Below are 17,748 nucleotides of genomic sequence, written 5' to 3'. Positions count from 1 at the left end.
TCCCTGACAGGTGTGCGGGCCCTGGTGAGCATCTTGCAGAGCTGGTACACACTCTTCACCCCCACCGAGGCTACTAGTATCGTAGCTGCCACAGCCGTATCCCATACCACCATCCTGCGCCTCAGCCTTGACTACCCACAGCGGGAGGAACTAGCTAGCTGTGCTCGCACGCTGGCCCTGCAGTGTGCTATGAAGGATCCACAGAGCTGTGCCCTGTCAGCCCTTACACTGTGTGAGAAGGACCACATTGCCTTTGAGGCAGCCTACCAGATTGCCATTGATGCTGCTGCCGGCGGCATGACCCATTCACAGCTCTTCACCATCGCCCGCTACATGGAGCTCCGTGGCTACCCGCTACGTGCCTTCAAGCTGGCCTCACTGGCCATGAGCCATCTTAACCTGGCCTACAACCAGGACACTCACCCAGCCATCAATGATGTGCTCTGGGCGTGTGCCCTCAGCCACTCTCTGGGCAAGAATGAGCTGGCGGCCCTCATACCCCTGGTAGTGAAGAGTGTACACTGTGCCACAGTGCTTTCAGACATCCTGCGACGCTGCACAGTGACTGCACCTGGCCTGGCCGGCATCCCAGGCCGCCGCAGCTCTGGAAAGCTCATGTCCACGGACAAAGCTCCATTGCGCCAGCTGCTGGATGCCACCATCAATGCCTATATCAACACTACACACTCACGCCTGACACACATTAGTCCCCGCCACTATGGAGAGTTCATTGAGTTTCTGAGCAAGGCTCGGGAGACCTTTCTACTGCCCCAGGATGGCCACCTGCAATTTGCCCAGTTCATTGACAACCTCAAACAGATCTACAAAGGCAAGAAAAAGCTAATGCTGCTGGTGCGAGAGCGCTTTGGCTGAGAAAGCAGACAGCTCACTGCCAGGGCAGCCTGGGCTCCCAGGTACCATCGGTTCAGGCCAAGGACACTAAAACATTTGTCCACCCTGAGAGGACTCTGAGCACCTGTGGCTGAGGCCGAAAGACCACAGGGCTAAGGATGGGGAGAGTCCAACTCTAGCCAATATGCCTACCTTGGCAAGCTTCTCACTACAGCCCACTCTTCCTGTAGGAGCCGGGCCCTGCAGATTGATCAGATACCCACAACATGCCACCTCACGCCCCTATATCCTGCGTGTTCTGGGCATTGGCCCTCTCTCCCTTGGCAAACACAGAACACTGTCTCAGGGATCGCTTAACCAGAGAAACAGAAGCATTTATGGTACTGTAAATACTATAGTATATGTGTTGCCAATTATTGTAAAGTTGTAACTATTTATAATTCTGGTTCTGATTTGATGGACACTTGAAGTAGCTGTGGGTGGGAGGATATGCTTGTTTTCTGAGGAGACTCACAACCATTTCTCAGGTTTCCTTTCAGAGTGTATGCTGTTGGCAGTGGAAGAGTGGGGGTGGCAAGGAGAATAGTGGCCAGTTAGAATAAATCCCAAGTCTAGTCTATGCAGAAACCCCGGCCCACAGACAGGGCATCTGTAGCCCAGTGGTGGGTGAGGGGCAGAGGCCAGGACTGGACTTAGACCCTCACAAAGCTATGAGGACACTGAAGCTCCTGCTCCTGCCTCACACAGCCTCTTCAGGAGCCTGCTGGCACCTGAGAAACAAGTGCAGGGAGAAGATGAAGGTCCAGGAAGCCTCTGAGCTCATAATATTCATCTATTCTGTCACCTTTGTGTTAGAGAGTATCTGGTTTCCTCTCTGATTATGTATGTGTGTGTATATCTGTATGGCTAAGTATACATGTCTGTGTGCATGGATATATCTGTGCATGCCTGTCTGCGTGTACACGTATATATTTATGCATATCTATGTCAATTCTGTGTACATGTATAAATACATGTGTGCTGTACTGTGGGTTTCTATGTAAGAGTATACTTATTTGTGTACATGTGAGAATGCATATCTGTAAGTACACTTATGTTTGTGTGTGCATGTTTAGTATGTATGTATATCTGAGTACCCATGAGTACGTGTGTATAAATATGTTTGTATGCCTGGTATCCATGTGTCTGTATGTCTTTATATGTGTGACTGAGTATACTTTTCCATGGAGGTGTGTCCGCGTATTCGTGTGTGAGGATCTGCATGAATGTGTCCCTTCTCTTTTTGCCAGATCTCTCTTCCCCATTCCTTAGTCTCTTACCAGCTAAGCATTTGTTCCCCATCTCTGTGCCTCCTCTTTCACCATTCTCTCTCACCAAACAAGCTTCTAAGCACCAGTCTCCTTCTGCCCTGAGATTGGCTGCTTCAGCTCCATACTGCTCACTCATACTTACTTTCTTCCCCTGCCTTTCTACCTCAAGCTTTCTCTGCCTGCTTCTGTCACAGTCTCATTGGTCACTGATTTGGAGGCTGGGGCTGGTAGGCACTTGGCCTTTCCCTTCCTTATTTCTAGCCCTAGTAGTCAACCCTAGGGTTCCTGCTACCTTCCTGACCCCTATATAGGCTTAGCCTGGACTTGGTATAGGAGGTAGCAACAGCATTCAGAAGAGTCAGTTGGATACCAGTGTCTTGGTGGTGTTTACTGTTTCATGTCTTAGTTCCCGAGTTGAGGGTGGGGTTTGATAGGGAAGGGGTGGATAGCTAGAGTGTGAACTAAGGACCTCTCTGTCTGCTTTATTTTCCTTTCTTTGACAAACTGTTTATGTTACCTTTTTTACTCCAAACTGACCAATAAGTTGTATTTGCTGTTTGTGGCTACTAAAGTCTTACTGTCCAGCCAAGGGCCCCTACAATGTCTCAGCCCAATGGGTTGGTAAAAAAAAAAGAGAAGCCACTCCCATTTCTGTATCACAACTGCCCTTTTTTTTTTTTTAGCAGGCGTGTGAACTCACAGTGCTTTTCTATGAATAAATCATGGATCACAGAAAAGATCATTTTTCTAAAAGCAGAAATTGTGTTCTCTCAATAAATGAGGCCCTTCTCTCCTTTCTGCATTGCCCTGCCTGGGCCAGGTTCCTGGTTGGGCCTACAACACAGTGAATTCCTAGTGGTCCAAAGAGATGCAGAATGACAGATAAAGAATTTCCTGCCATGCCGGACCCCTCTCCAGAGCTCACAGATACCTCAGACCCTTATTTTAGGAAGTAGGTGCCACCATGTTGGGCAGAAACACCAAGACCCTGAGAAAATTAGAGGATATACTCAGAAAAGAATGTAAAGTAACCCTGAGTGCCAGAGGGCCTTTTGGTTTCAGTGGCCTTCTCACCTTGGTGATGAACTAGTCTAAAGCTCTAATTCTAAGCAACCTAGCTCTGAGCCTTCATGTCCTCTTCATCTTTTGGTGTCAAAGGTTAAGGTCCCTCAGCTTGTCCCTGCTCACCTAGACTCCATCTTCCTCCCCATGCCTCTCTGAAGTGTTCTAACCACTTCTGTGCCCTTCTTTGATGTATACTCCCCAGACACCAAGCCCTATCAATTTGGCCTTTGTATGCTATGAGCACCTCACTCTTTTCTCCGCACATGTCACAACCACAACTGCTAGGAAGCTCTACCCTACTCAGCGTAGCTCTGAGGCTTGGTTATCTGAGAGGAAGATGGTAGTTAGAACCCTGACATTAAGTGCTATAGTACATAAATTCACTGATACCTGACCCCCATGACTTGTAGAGAGGGGAGGATGTAGACAGAGGCCCCAGGGAAGGAGCAAAGGCTAAGACGGAACTGAGGATAAGGGCACAAATCTTTCACAAACAAAGCTACATACTAGACTCCAACCCTAGAACTTTTATTCTTTGGGAAACAATCAGTCATCTTTGTTAGTGGTATTTGAAGGTAAAGGTGTATGTCAGTTCTGGTGAAGCAGCCGTGAGTGTTTATGCACAGCATCCACAAAGGCCCCTACGTGTTCCGGATCCATATCAGGATAAAGTCCATGGCCTAGGTTGGCAATGTAGCGTTGTGACCCAAAGTCATCCAGCATCTTCTGCACCAGCCGCCCAATCTCCTCCTGGGGGAACAACAGGGCACTGGCTATGGGGAGGTCAGCAAGCCTCTGCCCTCCCCATACACAATAGTGACACACATACGTAGGTATGCTTCTACTCAGTGTTACTCATTTAGTCATTAATTGAACAAAATTTATCAATACTTAGCATGGGCCAGGCACTAAGAAAACAAATGAACAACAGCAAAAATTTCTGTCTTCCTAGGGCTTACATCATGCACATAGGGCAGACGGGAAGACAGACATAAAAATGCACACATAATACAACTATGTACACAGCCATAGGAGGGCACAGAGAAACTCCCACACACATATAAGGGCCCTGGTTGTTACCTTAGATGCATACAGGGCACAGGGGTCCAGGTTGCCCTGCAAGGTCACCATCTTCCCCACACGCTCCCTGGAAGCAGAGCCAGTGCTGTGTTCTGGTGACTGCACATATGGCGGCTGCCCCCCTTTCCACCTCAACGTCCAGGGCCCATTCTTCCATCACTCACCGGGCTGTCTTTGGGGCCACTGTCCAGTCAAGCCCAACCACCTCATAGCCAGCCTGAGCCAGCTCCTCCAGGGCAAAATGCCCATCCTTAGCAAAGATGATCTGGAAGAAAGAGCAGATAGATCTGAGGCTACACAGGCCCTTGCCATGCCCACTAACCTTTCTCGGCTGCACTTCTGCTGCCCTCCAGTGGTCACTCCATTCCACGCAGGACTTACCCTGAAAGCTCCACAGGCCCACCTTAACCCATCCCAATGCTCACCATGGGCACTGGTGCCAGGCCTGCCTTCTGTAGCCCAGCCTTCACTCGCTTGGCCACATCACGGATATAGGGCAGTGCAAACTTGGTGAAGAGCTGTGGGCCAAGATGCCCTGCATGGGACTCAAAGAGCTGCAATGCCTACAGTTAGGGTGTGGTGAAGAGAAATTAACACACAAAGAGGAAGTACTTCAGGCCCCACATACAGAATCTGCCTCAGTTTTCTCCAAATGACTTCAATCCCTGATACTTCCTGATAAACCCAGTTCCAGTCAACAGTTTTGCCTTTTCCTCTAGAAGCCAGCACTAGCTTTGGTATTGGAATACTCAGAGCATTAAGCCCCCCTGCCAATGTCAAAATGGGCTTGGCTGCTCTAGCCAGATCATTGGAGGCCAACTTCTTTCACGCCTGCCATTGAGACCCCTCCCCTCTCAGGTTTAGGAGACTCTATTGCTTCTGGTCCTTATAGACCAAACAGTCTCTCCCTCAGGACTCACCTGGGCACCAGCAGCCACTTGTCCTACCAGATATGGGACCAGAGCATCAGTGAGGATGCGAAGCAGCTGATGACTGGCCTGAGGTCTCTGATAGAGCCAGCGCTTGGCCTGAGCCATGGTGCTTGAGCCACCACCCTCAACCATGTATGTCATCAGGGTCCACTAAAGAAAGACACAAAGAGGATGTCACAGGTACAGAAGCCAAATTGACACTTACTTCCCTTGTCTACATCAGACTTGCCAGAGTGATCTCCCCATGCCTCAGTCTCTGCCCTGTCCCACATTACCGGGGCACCAGCAAAGCCAATCAGTGGCACACGCCCAGCCAGTCGTTGTCGGGTAAGAGTGATGGCCTGAAACACATAGTCCAGCTCAGAGGCCACCACTGCTGGATCCCGCAGGCGCTCTAGGTCCCGCTCTTCTCTTAACGGCTCTGGGAAGCTGGGTCCTTTGCCAGGTACCATGGTCACCTCCATGCCCAGTGCCTGGAGAGGTAGAAAACACCAGGGTTCCCAAAAAGGTACTCTGGAAGGAAAGGTTCTTTTCGGCCCATGCCAGGAGAAAATGAAAAGGAGAATAAAACTCAGCCTTTTTCAGCCTTAGTTTTTCCCTCTATCCAGGTAGGATAAGTGCTTATTTTGAACCTTGACTGGACTAGTAAAAGGATTTTCAAGGGATCCTTGAGAGGGTCTCATTCCAGGATCAGGTTTGAGTGGGTACCTGGGGTACAACGAGGATGTCGGAGAAAATGATGGCAGCATCCAGAGGGAAGCGACGCAGTGGCTGTAGGGAATATGGGACAGGTTGCTTAAGGTGGCAAGCTGAGGGCATAAATCCCTCCCTCTTTTGTGGACTCCTCACCTGCAGAGTCAGTTCACAGCAGGCCTCAGGAGAGCGACAGGTGCTGAAAAAGTCCTGGGCAGCCCGGGTTTCCCTAAACTCTGGAGACAGGAGAGGGAAGACAGGGTTCAGCCTTGAGGCCGTCCAGAGCCCTCCCCTGCCCCTTGAAAACTTTTCACCCTCCAGAGTTTTATCTAAACTTCCAGGCCCTGACTCTAACCTGGTAAGTAGCGGCCAGCCTGACGCATGCACCAAACGGGAGTGTAGTCTGTTTCCTCTCCCCAGGCTGCTCGCAGGAATGTGTCATTCTTCAACTCCGGAAAACCCTTAGGTCTGGCGATCAGGTAGGGGCAGGGGTAGGAAGTCATTATGCTAAGCTGGGGGTTGGGGAAGGCGCGGGTTCTTAAGGCGGATTCAGTCCTGCACCGCTATCTGCCTCCTCCAGGCCAGCTCCCAAGCCGTGGCTTCCCGCCCATTCCGCCTCCTCACTGCCTATCAGATGGTGCACAAGACCCCAGAAGGGCCCGCGCTGGGGCCTCTTCCCTACCCTTAGTCCCAACTCTCCCCAGCTCAAAACAACTGGAAGGAGTTGCGGGGAGGGGATGAAAGTCCAGTAAGGATTGTTTGGGGGTCTTCAGACTAGCGAATCTCGGGAACGGGGGTGCCAGTGGGCTGGTTCAGTCAGGGTCTAAGAGATCCTCAGGCTGGGGCCTAGTGAAAGAAGGATTAGAGATGGTGTTCCCAGAATAGAGATACTAGTTGAAAATCCCGAGGTATCCCCTGAACGAAGGTCTCAAAAGTCCATGGTTGGAGGATTCGGATCCCAGTGAATGGGATTCAGGTTGGGAGAGCTCCATGGTGAGGAAAGGAGAGTATAAGGAGAGATGCCTGAGTTGAAAGACTCAGATTAGAAACCCTGCTAGCCCCACCGCTTACTGCGGGGAACTCACCTGAACCCGTTCTCCTCCATGGTAAGCTGTCAGTAACTGCGACCACAACCCCCGCTTTAAACTGAATCTGAGCCGGCCCCAATCCAGGCTCCGCCCCTTCCTGGAGGGAGTCAAGGGCGTCGCCATGTTGAAGATCACATGATCGGACGCCAATGACAGCCCTGGGGCTGCCCTGACTGCTGCCCGTAGGACCCCTACCTTTATTCACCGTAAAGTCCGCTGTAGCGACGCAACAACAAATGCCCAAAAGAAAGCACTCTAACTCCATCTTATCATGATATGAGGAATTTGTTCTCATCTGACGGCCTGAGTATCCCGGAGGCTTGGCACAAGTCTCAATCTCCATAATTCTAATAGTCTTATCTAGCCAGGTATACAGCAGATGATGGAAGCAGGCTGTACAGGTAAAGCTAATCGTCATGTATTTATATTTCTAACTAACAGCTGGGCGCTATATAGTAGGTGGGGAGATTAGAGTGCTGCGCGAGACAGCACCTGCCTTCAAGGAGCTACAAGACTGATGGGGAAACAGAAATCAGCAATTACATTAAAGTAGATAACGATCACCAGTGTCCTGGGATTAGGAGCAACAACCAGGATTAAGCCTCGATGACTAAAGACTCCTGTCAGTGGCAGGGGAAGGAATCATTCTCTCAAACATTTTAGTGACACCTCCCCTAGAATGAGGAGTCCAGCAGATTTTTAAACGAGTCCCTGGGGGAGGAAGGCCAGAGAATCAGAGAAATGGCTGTTGCGATGATCCAGGCTACATAGAAAGATGGCTTGAACGAGAGTATGGTAGTAGAGATAAAATGATAGTAGCAAGGGGATGGAGAGAGGAAGATTGATCAGGTAGAAACACTGATCTTGGGTTTGATTGTCTGGGCTGAGTGGGCAGAGAGGTGGGTAATACGGTTGAGTATGGGAGTACACAGGGCAATACAGCAGAAGCAGCATGTGCGCTTAATCTAGAACATACGGTGAAGGCTGGCCGAAGGCGGGGCAGGGCGTGGTGGGAAGCCAGGTCTGCAGTTGCCGCTGCTGCTCCTGGGGCAGGATAGCCCCTGGGCTCCCCTCAGCCGCTTCGCTATGGCGGGCCCTGGCCCGGGCGCGGCGCTAGAGTCCCCGCGGCAGCTACTGGGCCGCGTGCGCTTCCTGGCAGAGGCAGCGCGGAGCCTCCGAGCCGGACGCCCGCTGCCGGCAGCGCTGGCTTTCGTGCCGCGAGAGGTGCTCTACAAGCTTTACAAGGACCCGGCGGGACCGTCACGCGTATTGCTGCCCGTGTGGGAAGCCGAGGGCCTGGGGCTGCGTGTGGGCGCAGCAGGCCCAGCCCCGGGTACAGGCTCCGGGCCCCTCCGCGCTGCCCGCGACAGCATCGAGCTCCGGCGCGGCGCCTGCGTGCGCACCACGGGCGAGGAGCTGTGCAACGGCCACGGGCTCTGGGTGAAGCTGACTAAGGTGCGCTCTGGCCTGCCTGGGGCCCTACAAGAACCCCGGGGCCAGGGAAGCCCCGGGCTGTCACCTTTTCCTCCCCCACATTAAGCTGGCATTGCGTTCGGTGCTCTTTGCCCTGGGCTGGGTAGGGCGGGCCGCTGGGCAGTTCCCTGACGGCTGTCCCGTCTGGCGTGTCTCGGCAGGAGCAGCTGGCAGAGCACCTGGGCGACTGCGGGCTGGACGAAGGCTGGCTGCTGGTGTGCCGCCCAGCGGAGGGCGGGGCCCGCCTGGTACCCATCGACACTCCCGACCACCTGCAGCGGCAGCAGCAGCTCTTCGGCGTGGACTACCGGCCGGTGCTCAGGTCCTGCACTTGAAGGGGCGGAGCTTGCTGTCAGATGGCCGGGCCGGGAGGGGTTGGAAACACTTCTGGCACAGCCTGAGGGAGCGGAGGCCGGGTTAAGAGCAGGAAGGGGCGGGACCTGGAGGGGCTGGGGTGGAGCTAATGGAGGCTTGGAGCTAGAGCTCTGGCGGAGGCACCAGGGCCTACGGGTGATGTCTTGCTGCCCGCTGATGCCTCCTCCTCCCACCCCCTACTCTGTTCCCACAGATGGGAACAGGTGGTGGATCTGACGTACTCACATCGTCTGGGATCGAGACCTCAGCCCGCGGAAGCATATGCAGAAGCTATACAAAGGCTACTGTGAGTGAGCTTGAATGGGCTGGGGAGGAAGGAGTTCTGAGTTTGGGCCCAATCTAATTAGGGGCTTGGGGTTGCTTAGCTATGTGCCCCCGACATGGACCTACGAGTGCGACGAGGACCTGATCCACTTCTTGTATGACCACCTGGGCAAGGAGGATGAGAACCTGGGTAGCGTGAAGCAGTATGTGGAGAGCATAGACGTTTCCTCCTACACGGTGGGTGCTGGGACTCCTCCCACCCCAGGCAAGATGTAGTCATACCCTTCAAGGCTAGATCCAGAAAGAAACCCCCGCTCTAGGCCAAGGCCAAACCAGAATCCCCACAGGCCACACTCAGTCCAGCTCCCCATCTTGGAAATCTATAGGAACCCCTAGACACCACCCCTATCCCCTCCCCGTACCAGTTGCCCTTTTGGCCAAATTCCACTATGCTTTCACTCTTGTACTCCCTGGCCCAGAGCACGAGTCCAGCGCAGGGAGTGAGGGTAACCACTGACTCCACCTCTCTGCCCTTCCCAGGAGGAGTTCAATGTATCCTGCCTGACAGATAGCAATGCAGACACCTACTGGGAAAGTGATGGGTCCCAGTGCCAGCACTGGGTACGGCTTACCATGAAGAAGGGCACCATTGTCAAGTGAGTAGGCTCTGGGCAGAACAGGGCAGGACGTGCCTGTGGGTTCACAAAGACCCACGTTCATACTCTGACCCCTCAGGAAGCTGCTACTCACGGTGGATACTACGGATGACAACTTTATGCCTAAGCGGGTGGTGGTTTATGGGGGTGAAGGGGACAACCTGAAGAAGCTGAGTGACGTGAACATTGATGAGTAAGCAGGCTGGCCTGGGGTGGGCGGTAGGGCATGTTCCAAGCCTGGCCCAGCTTGGAAGCTTAAGTTCGGGTGGGACCCCAGCAATCTCTGAGGGCCTGAGGCAGGGACTCTCTGAGGTGCCTCACAGCCATCTCCTCAGGACCCTGATTGGAGATGTCTGTGTCCTGGAGGACATGACCGTCCACCTCCCCATCATCGAGATCCGCATTGTCGAGTGCAGAGGTAAGGCTTAAAGCTATAGTGAGGGAAAGGGACCCAGTGTATAGATGGGGGTAAGCAGACAGTGTGGAGAGAAGGAGATGGGCTTGGGCTTGGGCTTGGGGTGAAGGTGATGGTGAACTAACTCCAGGTTTTAAAATTTGGGGGCCTGAGCTGGGTGGGAAGTGCCAGGTATGCCTGCCTTAAAGCAATATTGTTGGTTGGGCTCACTTGGAAGAGAAACTGAGTTGGGACCCTCAGGCATCCCAGCATTATAGTGGTGGACAGAGGAAACAGCATAGAATATATAAACCAGAATCAGGTGATAGAAGGGGATCCCAAAGGTCCCAAGTTACTAGGGGCCAGGGGTAACAACAGGCTGAGCGTTAAAGGAGCCACTCCCAGGTCTGAGGGCCACGGAGACAACAGATGCAGTAAATGACCTCGCTCTGACCCCTTCCCCCAGATGATGGGATTGATGTTCGTCTTCGAGGGGTCAAGATCAAGTCATCTAGACAGAGGGAACTAGGGTTGAATGCAGACCTGTTCCAGCCAACCAGTCTGGTGCGATATCCACGCCTGGAAGGCACTGACCCAGAAGTACTGTACCGCCGAGCTGTCCTCCTGCAGAGGTGGCTGTGGTCCTGGGCCTGCAGGCCCTTCCCTTCCCCCACCCAAAGCCTTGTGTGTCTATATGGAGGAGGTCCCCAAGGTCTTATAGCATAAGCTGTTCTGTTTCAAGGGTCAGATCCACCCCAGGCCCTACCTTCTCCTGTCCCTGTGTCTTGGGGAGTTGGGGGTCTTACATACATGCCACACTCTTTAGCTGCAGTTATCTTTTCCCACCTACCCCAGGTTCATCAAGATCCTAGACAGTGTCCTGCATCACCTGGTACCTGCCTGGGATCACACACTGGGCACCTTCAGTGAGATTAAGGTGAGCTTGGCCCAACCAGTGCTGGTCTTAGCAGTGGGTTCCCCTTTTCTATTCATGTAGTTGTTCATTCTTCAGCAGAGAGTTCCTAAAACGTACTCTGGGGCAGGACCTTTGTTGGGTCTGAGAACACAGGAAGAAAAGCAGAGAAAATGGTCAAAAGTTAGTGTTTGGTGGGCATTCCCTATGTGAGTGTGTGGAATACCCAAAGGCGGGGGGAGGAGAGGTGACAGCATGGATTGGCAGGTTGCATGAAAGGTGCAGACTGGCAATTACCAGCAGCTCAAGATGACTTGAGAAAAGCATGCAGGTAGGTGTGAGTGTGACATGAGGGTGAGCAGGAAGCAGGCCCCGATACCAAAGGGCCCTGTGGGCCAGACTGTGCAGCAGAGACTTTGTCTCAGGTTGGTGGAGCTATTGAAAAGGTTGTAAGTAAGGTAATGACAATGTTAGATTTCTCATTTTTTTAGAAAGCACCCCCTGGTGGCTGGACTAAGGAAGGGAATGGAGGAAAGGACAGGAATGGTTGAATTGGGTCCAGGCATAGAGGGAGGTTCCAGAGTCTGGACAAAGGCTGACTGCCCACTCATCCTGCTCTGGCCACCTCTCCTCACCAGCAAGTGAAGCAGTTCCTATTGCTGTCACGCCAACGGCCCGGCCTGGTGGCTCAGTGTCTTCGTGACTCAGAGAGCAGCAAGCCTAGCTTCATGCCACGCCTGTACATCAACCGCCGCCTTGCCATGGAACACCGTGCCTGCCCCTCTCGTGACCCTGCCTGCAAGAACGCGGTCTTCACCCAGGTTTGGACCACCTGGGGTCAGACTGAGGGAGCATCAGTAAAGGACTTAGGGAGCTGGGCCAAAAAGGACTTGGCCTGAGCAAAGTCTTTCAGCAAGAGTGAGGCCAGGTCTAGACACAGACTTCCCTACAACTCCCTCCCCTTTTTCCCACCCCCAGGTATATGAAGGCCTCAAGCCCTCTGACAAATATGAAAAGCCCCTGGACTACAGGTATGGCATGAGGGTGAGGGACCTGCCCAGGGCACACATGTGCACACATATACCCACACACAGCTCTTGACACCCCTCACTGCTACTGCCTTATAGCCCTTTTCCTGGCTGGTCTCTGGGCTGGTGAATTGTGCTGAGCCCTGACCCAGTATGGTGACAGATCTACCAACACTTACAGGTGGCCCATGCGCTATGACCAGTGGTGGGAGTGTAAATTCATTGCAGAAGGCATCATTGACCAAGGTGAAGCCCTGAGGGAGGAATGACGAGGGTCCTGCTTGCTTCCCTATTAAAGTGGTAGAGGGTTCTGGGGTCACCAGCTAATGAAGATAGGGGACCTGTATATTATGCCATTATGGGGGCTGGGCTCTTAAGCACCCACCTGAGGGCATCTGTCATTTCAGGGGGTGGTTTCCGGGACAGCCTGGCAGATATGTCAGAAGAGCTGTGCCCTAGCTCAGCGGACACCCCCGTGCCTCTGCCCTTCTTTGTGCGCACGGCCAACCAGGTAATCTCCCACCCTCACCTCCCAAGTTGTTTCTGCTATTCAGTCTCTGCAGAACTCCCAGGTGCCGAACTGAACTAGAGAGGAACAGAGAGGGCACTGGGTTGCCCAGGGCAACCTCTGGGCAGACAGAGGAAGAGCATACATAGAGTGGGGTCATTTAGAACCCCCAGTGGAAGATGTTCAGGGAAGTCTTTGGGGAGCTGAGTCCCCCACACACAGTCTTTGGGGGCAGGAAAGTAGGGTGCATCCCATGCCGTGCTGACAGCTCTGTCTCTGGGGCAGGGCAATGGCACTGGTGAGGCCCGGGACATGTATGTGCCCAACCCCTCATGCCGAGACTTTGCCAAGTATGAGTGGATCGGACAGCTGATGGGGGCTGCCCTTCGGGGTAAGGAGTTCCTGGTGAGTAGCCAAATCTGCACCTCCGTCAGATCAGCCCTGGCTCCTACAAGGAAGGGCCAGCCAAGCCTGGGCAGCTCAGGGTAAGAAGACAGTAGTGAGTGTTTCTCACACAGGTCCTGGCTCTGCCTGGTTTTGTGTGGAAGCAGCTTTCTGGTGAGGAGGTGAGCTGGAGCAAGGACTTCCCAGCTGTGGACTCTGTGCTGGTAAGTAGGGCCTGGACCCATGTTTCCTCTGCTCAGCCCCTAAAGGTTGGAGCTCCCCAAGGCTGTCCTGCACCTTACTCTTTTACCACACACAGACTCCCTCTCCAATCTCATCTACTCCCATGACTTTAGTTACTGTCTCTATTTTAGTGACCCCTAAAATCCTGACCTAGTCCCAGCCTCTCTCCTAAGCCTGGGGCCATATATACATCTGCATCCTGGACATTTGTGCCAAGATGGCACCTCAGGTTGGGCACACTCTTCATCTCCTTCCCAGACCACTGCCCTCCAGGACTCTCTGTCTCAGGATAGCACCACAGCCCACCCCTCCCATGCCAAAGCCCCCAGGGCCATCCTTCACTCCCCCTTCCCTCTCACCCTCCTCATTGTCAAGTCTGCCTCTGGAATCTCCCACTTCTGTCATCTTACAACCATCCTCTCCTGGTTCAAGCCACCTTTTTTTCTGACCTAACTGCTTACTGCAGAAGCTGGTGTCCCTATCTCCATTCTTACCCATCTGATCATGCAGCCAAAGTAATTCATTCACTCTCCTCATTTAAACTCTTCCATGGCTCTGCCCCAGGCTTAGGATAGAATACAGAATCTACAAAGGCCTTACACAACCCCTGTATCTCTAGCCACTTGGTTCACATTCAGGCTCCAGCCAAACATTCTTCAGGTCTTTTGCTCCTTCCAGCTTTGTTGAAGGTGTTCTCTCTCCTGATCCCTTATGGCCCAACCAACTCCCAGCCATCGTTTGGGTTTCAGCTGAGATGCCATTTCCTGGAGGACGCCTTCCCTGGCCTCCAAGGCTGGTTAGGTGTTATCTTGATGCCTTCACAGCCGTTGTACCGACACCCTCATTCCCCGCTGCCTGCATGGGGACAGCCTTGCCTGGCTGTCTTCTGCTTCCCTGTGAGCATGCCGAGGAGAGATCGGGGCTATCTCCACAATGAAAAGCTGACATCCCTGCCTCTCTCCAACCCCCAGGTTAAGCTCTTGGAAGTGATGGAAGGAATGGACAAGGAGACGTTTGAATTCAAGTTTGGGAAGGAGCTGACATTCACCACCGTACTGAGTGACCAACAGATGGTGGAGCTGATCCCTGGGGGCGCAGGCATTGTTGTGGGATATGAGGACCGTTCTCGTTTCGTCCAGCTGGTCCAGAAGGCCCGGCTAGAGGAGAGCAAGGAGCAGGTACTACCCAGAGGCCAGTAGAACAGAGAGCTTTGGACCTTCCTGAGGCCCCAGCCCCCAGTAGCCAGAGCCTGGCCTGTAGCCCAGCAGTACCCAATCCTGAGAACTCTGGCCCCACATTCCTGCTGATCGTGGGGTACAGAGATGCCCCCCATGTAAACGGGAGTTGTGCCCTCTTCTCCAGCCAGGCCTTTTACCCCCTTCCCAGGTGGCAGCCATGCAGGCAGGTCTGCTGAAGGTGGTGCCACAGGCTGTACTGGACTTGCTCACTTGGCAAGAATTGGAGAAGAAGGTGTGTGGGGACCCGGAGGTCACTGTGGACGCTCTGCGGAAGCTCAGTGAGTTCCCAATGGCGGAGCAGGCCAGGGCAGCAGTGGGGTGGGGGATAAGGACTGGGCAGAATAAGACCCAAGAATGAATTCTGGCATTGTCCCCACCAGCCCGGTTTGAGGACTTCGAGCCATCTGACACGCGGGTGCAGTATTTCTGGGAGGCTCTGAACAACTTCACCAACGGTCAGTGGAGGAGGGCAGAGTGACACCTGCGTTTGGATTCCACTTGTGGGACACAGAGGCAGGGTGGAAGTTGTAGAACCTTCTGCCATCGGTATGGGTACTGATTTCCTTCTCCGTCCAGAGGACCGGAGCCGCTTCCTGCGCTTTGTCACAGGCCGAAGCCGCCTACCAGCAAGAATCTACATCTACCCGGACAAGCTGGGGTGAGTGTGGAAGGGATGTCCAAAGGTGTGTGGCCAGCCTTCTGTCCTCCTCCCCACACATGCACACCTGTGCCCCAAAACATCTTCCTGACCTGTGGCCCCTCAACGCCCCCAGCTACGAGACCACAGACGCACTACCTGAGTCTTCCACCTGTTCCAGCACCCTCTTCCTGCCGCACTACGTCAGGTGGGTTTTTTCCGAGGCTCAGGCCTGGGGCTTAGTGGGTAGGAGGGTCGGGGGAAGTCCTTGGTGGGGAGGACTTCAGGCACCAAAGTGCATGAACTGGAGCCACATCGCCTCTGTTAGTGATGGAGCTGCCTGACCGAGTTTCCACCCCCCACAGCGCCAAGGTGTGTGAGGAGAAGCTCCGCTATGCGGCCTACAACTGTGTAGCCATTGACACCGACATGAGCCCTTGGGAGGAGTGAGGTGACACCAGGGGGCAGCCGTGGGCCCCAGTTGGCCTCAACTAGGCGAAGACACCTTCCCTGCACCAGTTCGGGGTTCGGGTCTGAGCTCCTGATATGAGCCGACATGTTCAGCGAAACCCAGCCCTGCTCCTGTGTGCAGTTGCAGTGGGGGCGGTGGGTTCACACTGGCGGCTCAGCCCCGCAGACCCACAAGCCCTACTCGTGCTGAGGCTTGCTTCCCGGGTACTTACCCTCTGTGAGAGGGAATCTTCCACAAGCCCAGCACAAGCTGCCAGGCCTGAGCTACTTGAAGGGGGCCATCTAGCTCCCCACCTCATGGACTTTGCCTCCATTTTTGGCTCTACCTTTTTTCTCCTTCCTTCTGTTTGGCTCCAGCCATGACTCAAAACTAAAAACACTGGAGGGTAGTGGAGGCCCCTCCCCAAGCAAGGAGCCAGGATAGACAGGGAGTGATGATCATCCTCCTTGGTCACCTGCCCCAAGAAGGAAACAACAGCTGAGCACCCCTCCCTCAAGTACTGGTCTTTCCTCCTCTCCCTCTGTACCTGAGGTATGACCTCTTCTTCCTCCAACCCAGTCTCAACTGACAAAGTAGCACCACCTCCCCCGGCTCAGAACCTACATCCGCTGAACATTAAATCCTCACCACCACCTCCTCCCTGTGTTCACCACTTGTGTGTCACCAGCCTGGCTCCCCATCTGCTGGTTCATCGCCAAGGTTTTGCACAGGTTAAGGCCAGTTACGTTCTCTCTGAAAATCTTCAATAGCTCCTCTTTACCAACTCTAAAGCCTCGGCTTTAAACCTGATCCTAGGGCCATGCACGCCCCTGCCCCAGGCTGCACTGCCTCGCGTGAGGGCCTCCATTGCACTCCATCAAAAGCAGTTCTTGCACATGAGAAAGTTGAATAAATGGATGAATTCATTCCTTCAGAATGTGTTTACTGGGCTCTGTGCTAAGCAGGGAACACATAGAGAAATCGCCCTGCCCTGGAAGAATTAGGGAAGGCTCTTCCAGGACTTTAGTTCCCTGCTGGGAGCCAAGAAAATCTATGTTAAGTGGAAGTAATGGGGCTTCTCAGTGACAAACATTAAATCTGGAGCTGAGCAGGGAAATGAAGGACCCACTGCCCAGTAAAGGGGGAATGGAGGCTAGCCTGGCATTTTCTAGAATGGGTGTGGTGATTTGGAGGAAGGGAGTCTGCTTCTGGAACCAAGCGGGCAGAAGAATTTGACATGATAGAAGACAAAGCCTAGGGATGGCTCCCAAACCAGTCAGGTCAGGATTTTGACAAAAGTGAAGGCAGCAGCATCATAAGGCTGCCACCACTGCCCCTCCAGTTGCCAGCGAGCTAAGGTGCTGTCTTTAACAAGTACCTGGTGAGGTGTGCAGACAGTTCCCCCACAGTGGGCAGTCACACCTTCAAGCCCGGTCCCAGGGTCTTGGTTGTCTCAGAGTCATAGCACCGTGTGAGGCACTACAGTGGCCTGTTGCCCTGAGAAGTGGCATGTGCAGGGTCCCACCTGCTCAACTTCCCACCCACCCCCACCCCAAGTTGTCCTCTAGGGCTGCGGTCCCCAACCCCTGGGCCACAGACTGGCCTATTAGGGTCTGGCCACAGAGCTCTGCACCACCCCCCATGAAAAAGTTGTTTTCCATGAAACAGGAGAGGAAGCATTTCCCCCCCACCCCCCACCGCACAGCGACAGTGGAGCCAGTGAAGCTTCATCTGTACTTACAGCCGCTCCCCGTGGCTGGCATCACCACCTGAGCTCCACCTCGCCCTCCCCCCATCCCCTGTCTGTGGAAAATTTGTCTTCCATGAAACCAGTCCCTGGTGCCAAAAAGGTTGGGGACCTCTACTATAGGATAGTGGGAACTTGCACATTTAGTCTGTTTAAATAAATTAAATGCCTCTACGGCGCATGCTGACATTGGCCTGGCTGGGAGACTTTCTGGGCAGTGGCACTGAGCCCCTCTCCCAGCACTGTGCACACCCTGAGGCCCATCTCCGCAAAACACTGAGCCGAATACCCCAGCTCAGCCTCCCAGCAGCTCACACCTCCCCTGTCTCTGCACCTTGGGTGTTCCACAGGAGACACCCCAGCTTGGCGGGAGCCCCTTCCTGCCCAGGGAGCAGAAAGGGCAGGAACCCCAGAGGC

At 53.7% G+C, this 17,748-nt stretch overlaps 3 protein-coding genes across 5 annotated transcripts in view; 2 read left to right on the top strand and 1 right to left on the bottom strand.

The window, feature by feature from the left end:
• The window catches only part of ZSWIM5 (zinc finger SWIM-type containing 5), a 138,909-nt gene extending 135,991 nt beyond the window's left edge, over positions 1-2,918 (top strand). The window contains exon 14 of the mRNA XM_069477865.1: positions 11-2,918. Coding sequence (XP_069333966.1) covers positions 11-873 — 863 coding nt within the window. The 3' untranslated portion in view covers positions 874-2,918. The remainder of the gene's footprint in view (positions 1-10) is intronic.
• Positions 2,919-3,744: 826 nt separating this feature from the next.
• On the bottom strand, positions 3,745-16,520 carry UROD (uroporphyrinogen decarboxylase). Of its 3 annotated transcripts, XM_069479868.1 has the most exons (11): positions 7,997-8,029; positions 7,018-7,117; positions 6,288-6,400; positions 6,089-6,168; positions 5,948-6,010; positions 5,515-5,712; positions 5,228-5,389; positions 4,733-4,870; positions 4,472-4,572; positions 4,308-4,374; positions 3,745-3,977 (listed from the first exon to the last, which is right to left on the bottom strand). In XM_069479868.1, the coding sequence occupies exons 2-11, from the start codon at positions 7,035-7,037 to the stop codon at positions 3,816-3,818; spliced, it is 1,104 nt and encodes a 367-aa protein (XP_069335969.1). In that variant the 5' UTR covers positions 7,038-7,117; positions 7,997-8,029; the 3' UTR covers positions 3,745-3,815. The 3 variants fall into 3 exon arrangements, with proteins under 3 accessions (XP_069335969.1, XP_069335971.1, XP_069335970.1); XM_069479870.1 differs by lacking the exons at positions 7,018-7,117; positions 7,997-8,029 and adding an exon at positions 15,899-16,520; XM_069479869.1 differs by lacking the exons at positions 7,018-7,117; positions 7,997-8,029 and adding an exon at positions 8,540-8,645.
• On the top strand, positions 8,055-15,914 carry HECTD3 (HECT domain E3 ubiquitin protein ligase 3). Its single transcript, XM_069479867.1, has 21 exons — positions 8,055-8,475; positions 8,655-8,815; positions 9,062-9,154; positions 9,234-9,369; positions 9,673-9,788; positions 9,868-9,981; positions 10,124-10,206; positions 10,649-10,814; positions 11,038-11,119; positions 11,734-11,916; positions 12,074-12,126; positions 12,305-12,369; positions 12,531-12,634; positions 12,917-13,036; positions 13,150-13,239; positions 14,230-14,436; positions 14,645-14,774; positions 14,877-14,951; positions 15,073-15,154; positions 15,270-15,341; positions 15,499-15,914. Exons 1-21 carry the CDS (start codon positions 8,107-8,109, stop codon positions 15,581-15,583), a joined length of 2,586 nt encoding a protein of 861 aa, XP_069335968.1. The 5' UTR covers positions 8,055-8,106; the 3' UTR covers positions 15,584-15,914.
• Positions 16,521-17,748: the final 1,228 nt, after the last annotated feature.

The sequence above is a fragment of the Eulemur rufifrons genome, chromosome 8 (genome assembly GCF_041146395.1).
Source record: "Eulemur rufifrons isolate Redbay chromosome 8, OSU_ERuf_1, whole genome shotgun sequence".
In the NCBI taxonomy this organism is placed as follows: Eukaryota; Metazoa; Chordata; class Mammalia; order Primates; family Lemuridae; genus Eulemur; species Eulemur rufifrons.
Note: the sequence above shows the minus strand (reverse complement) of the source record. Positions and strands in the feature narration are given on the sequence as shown.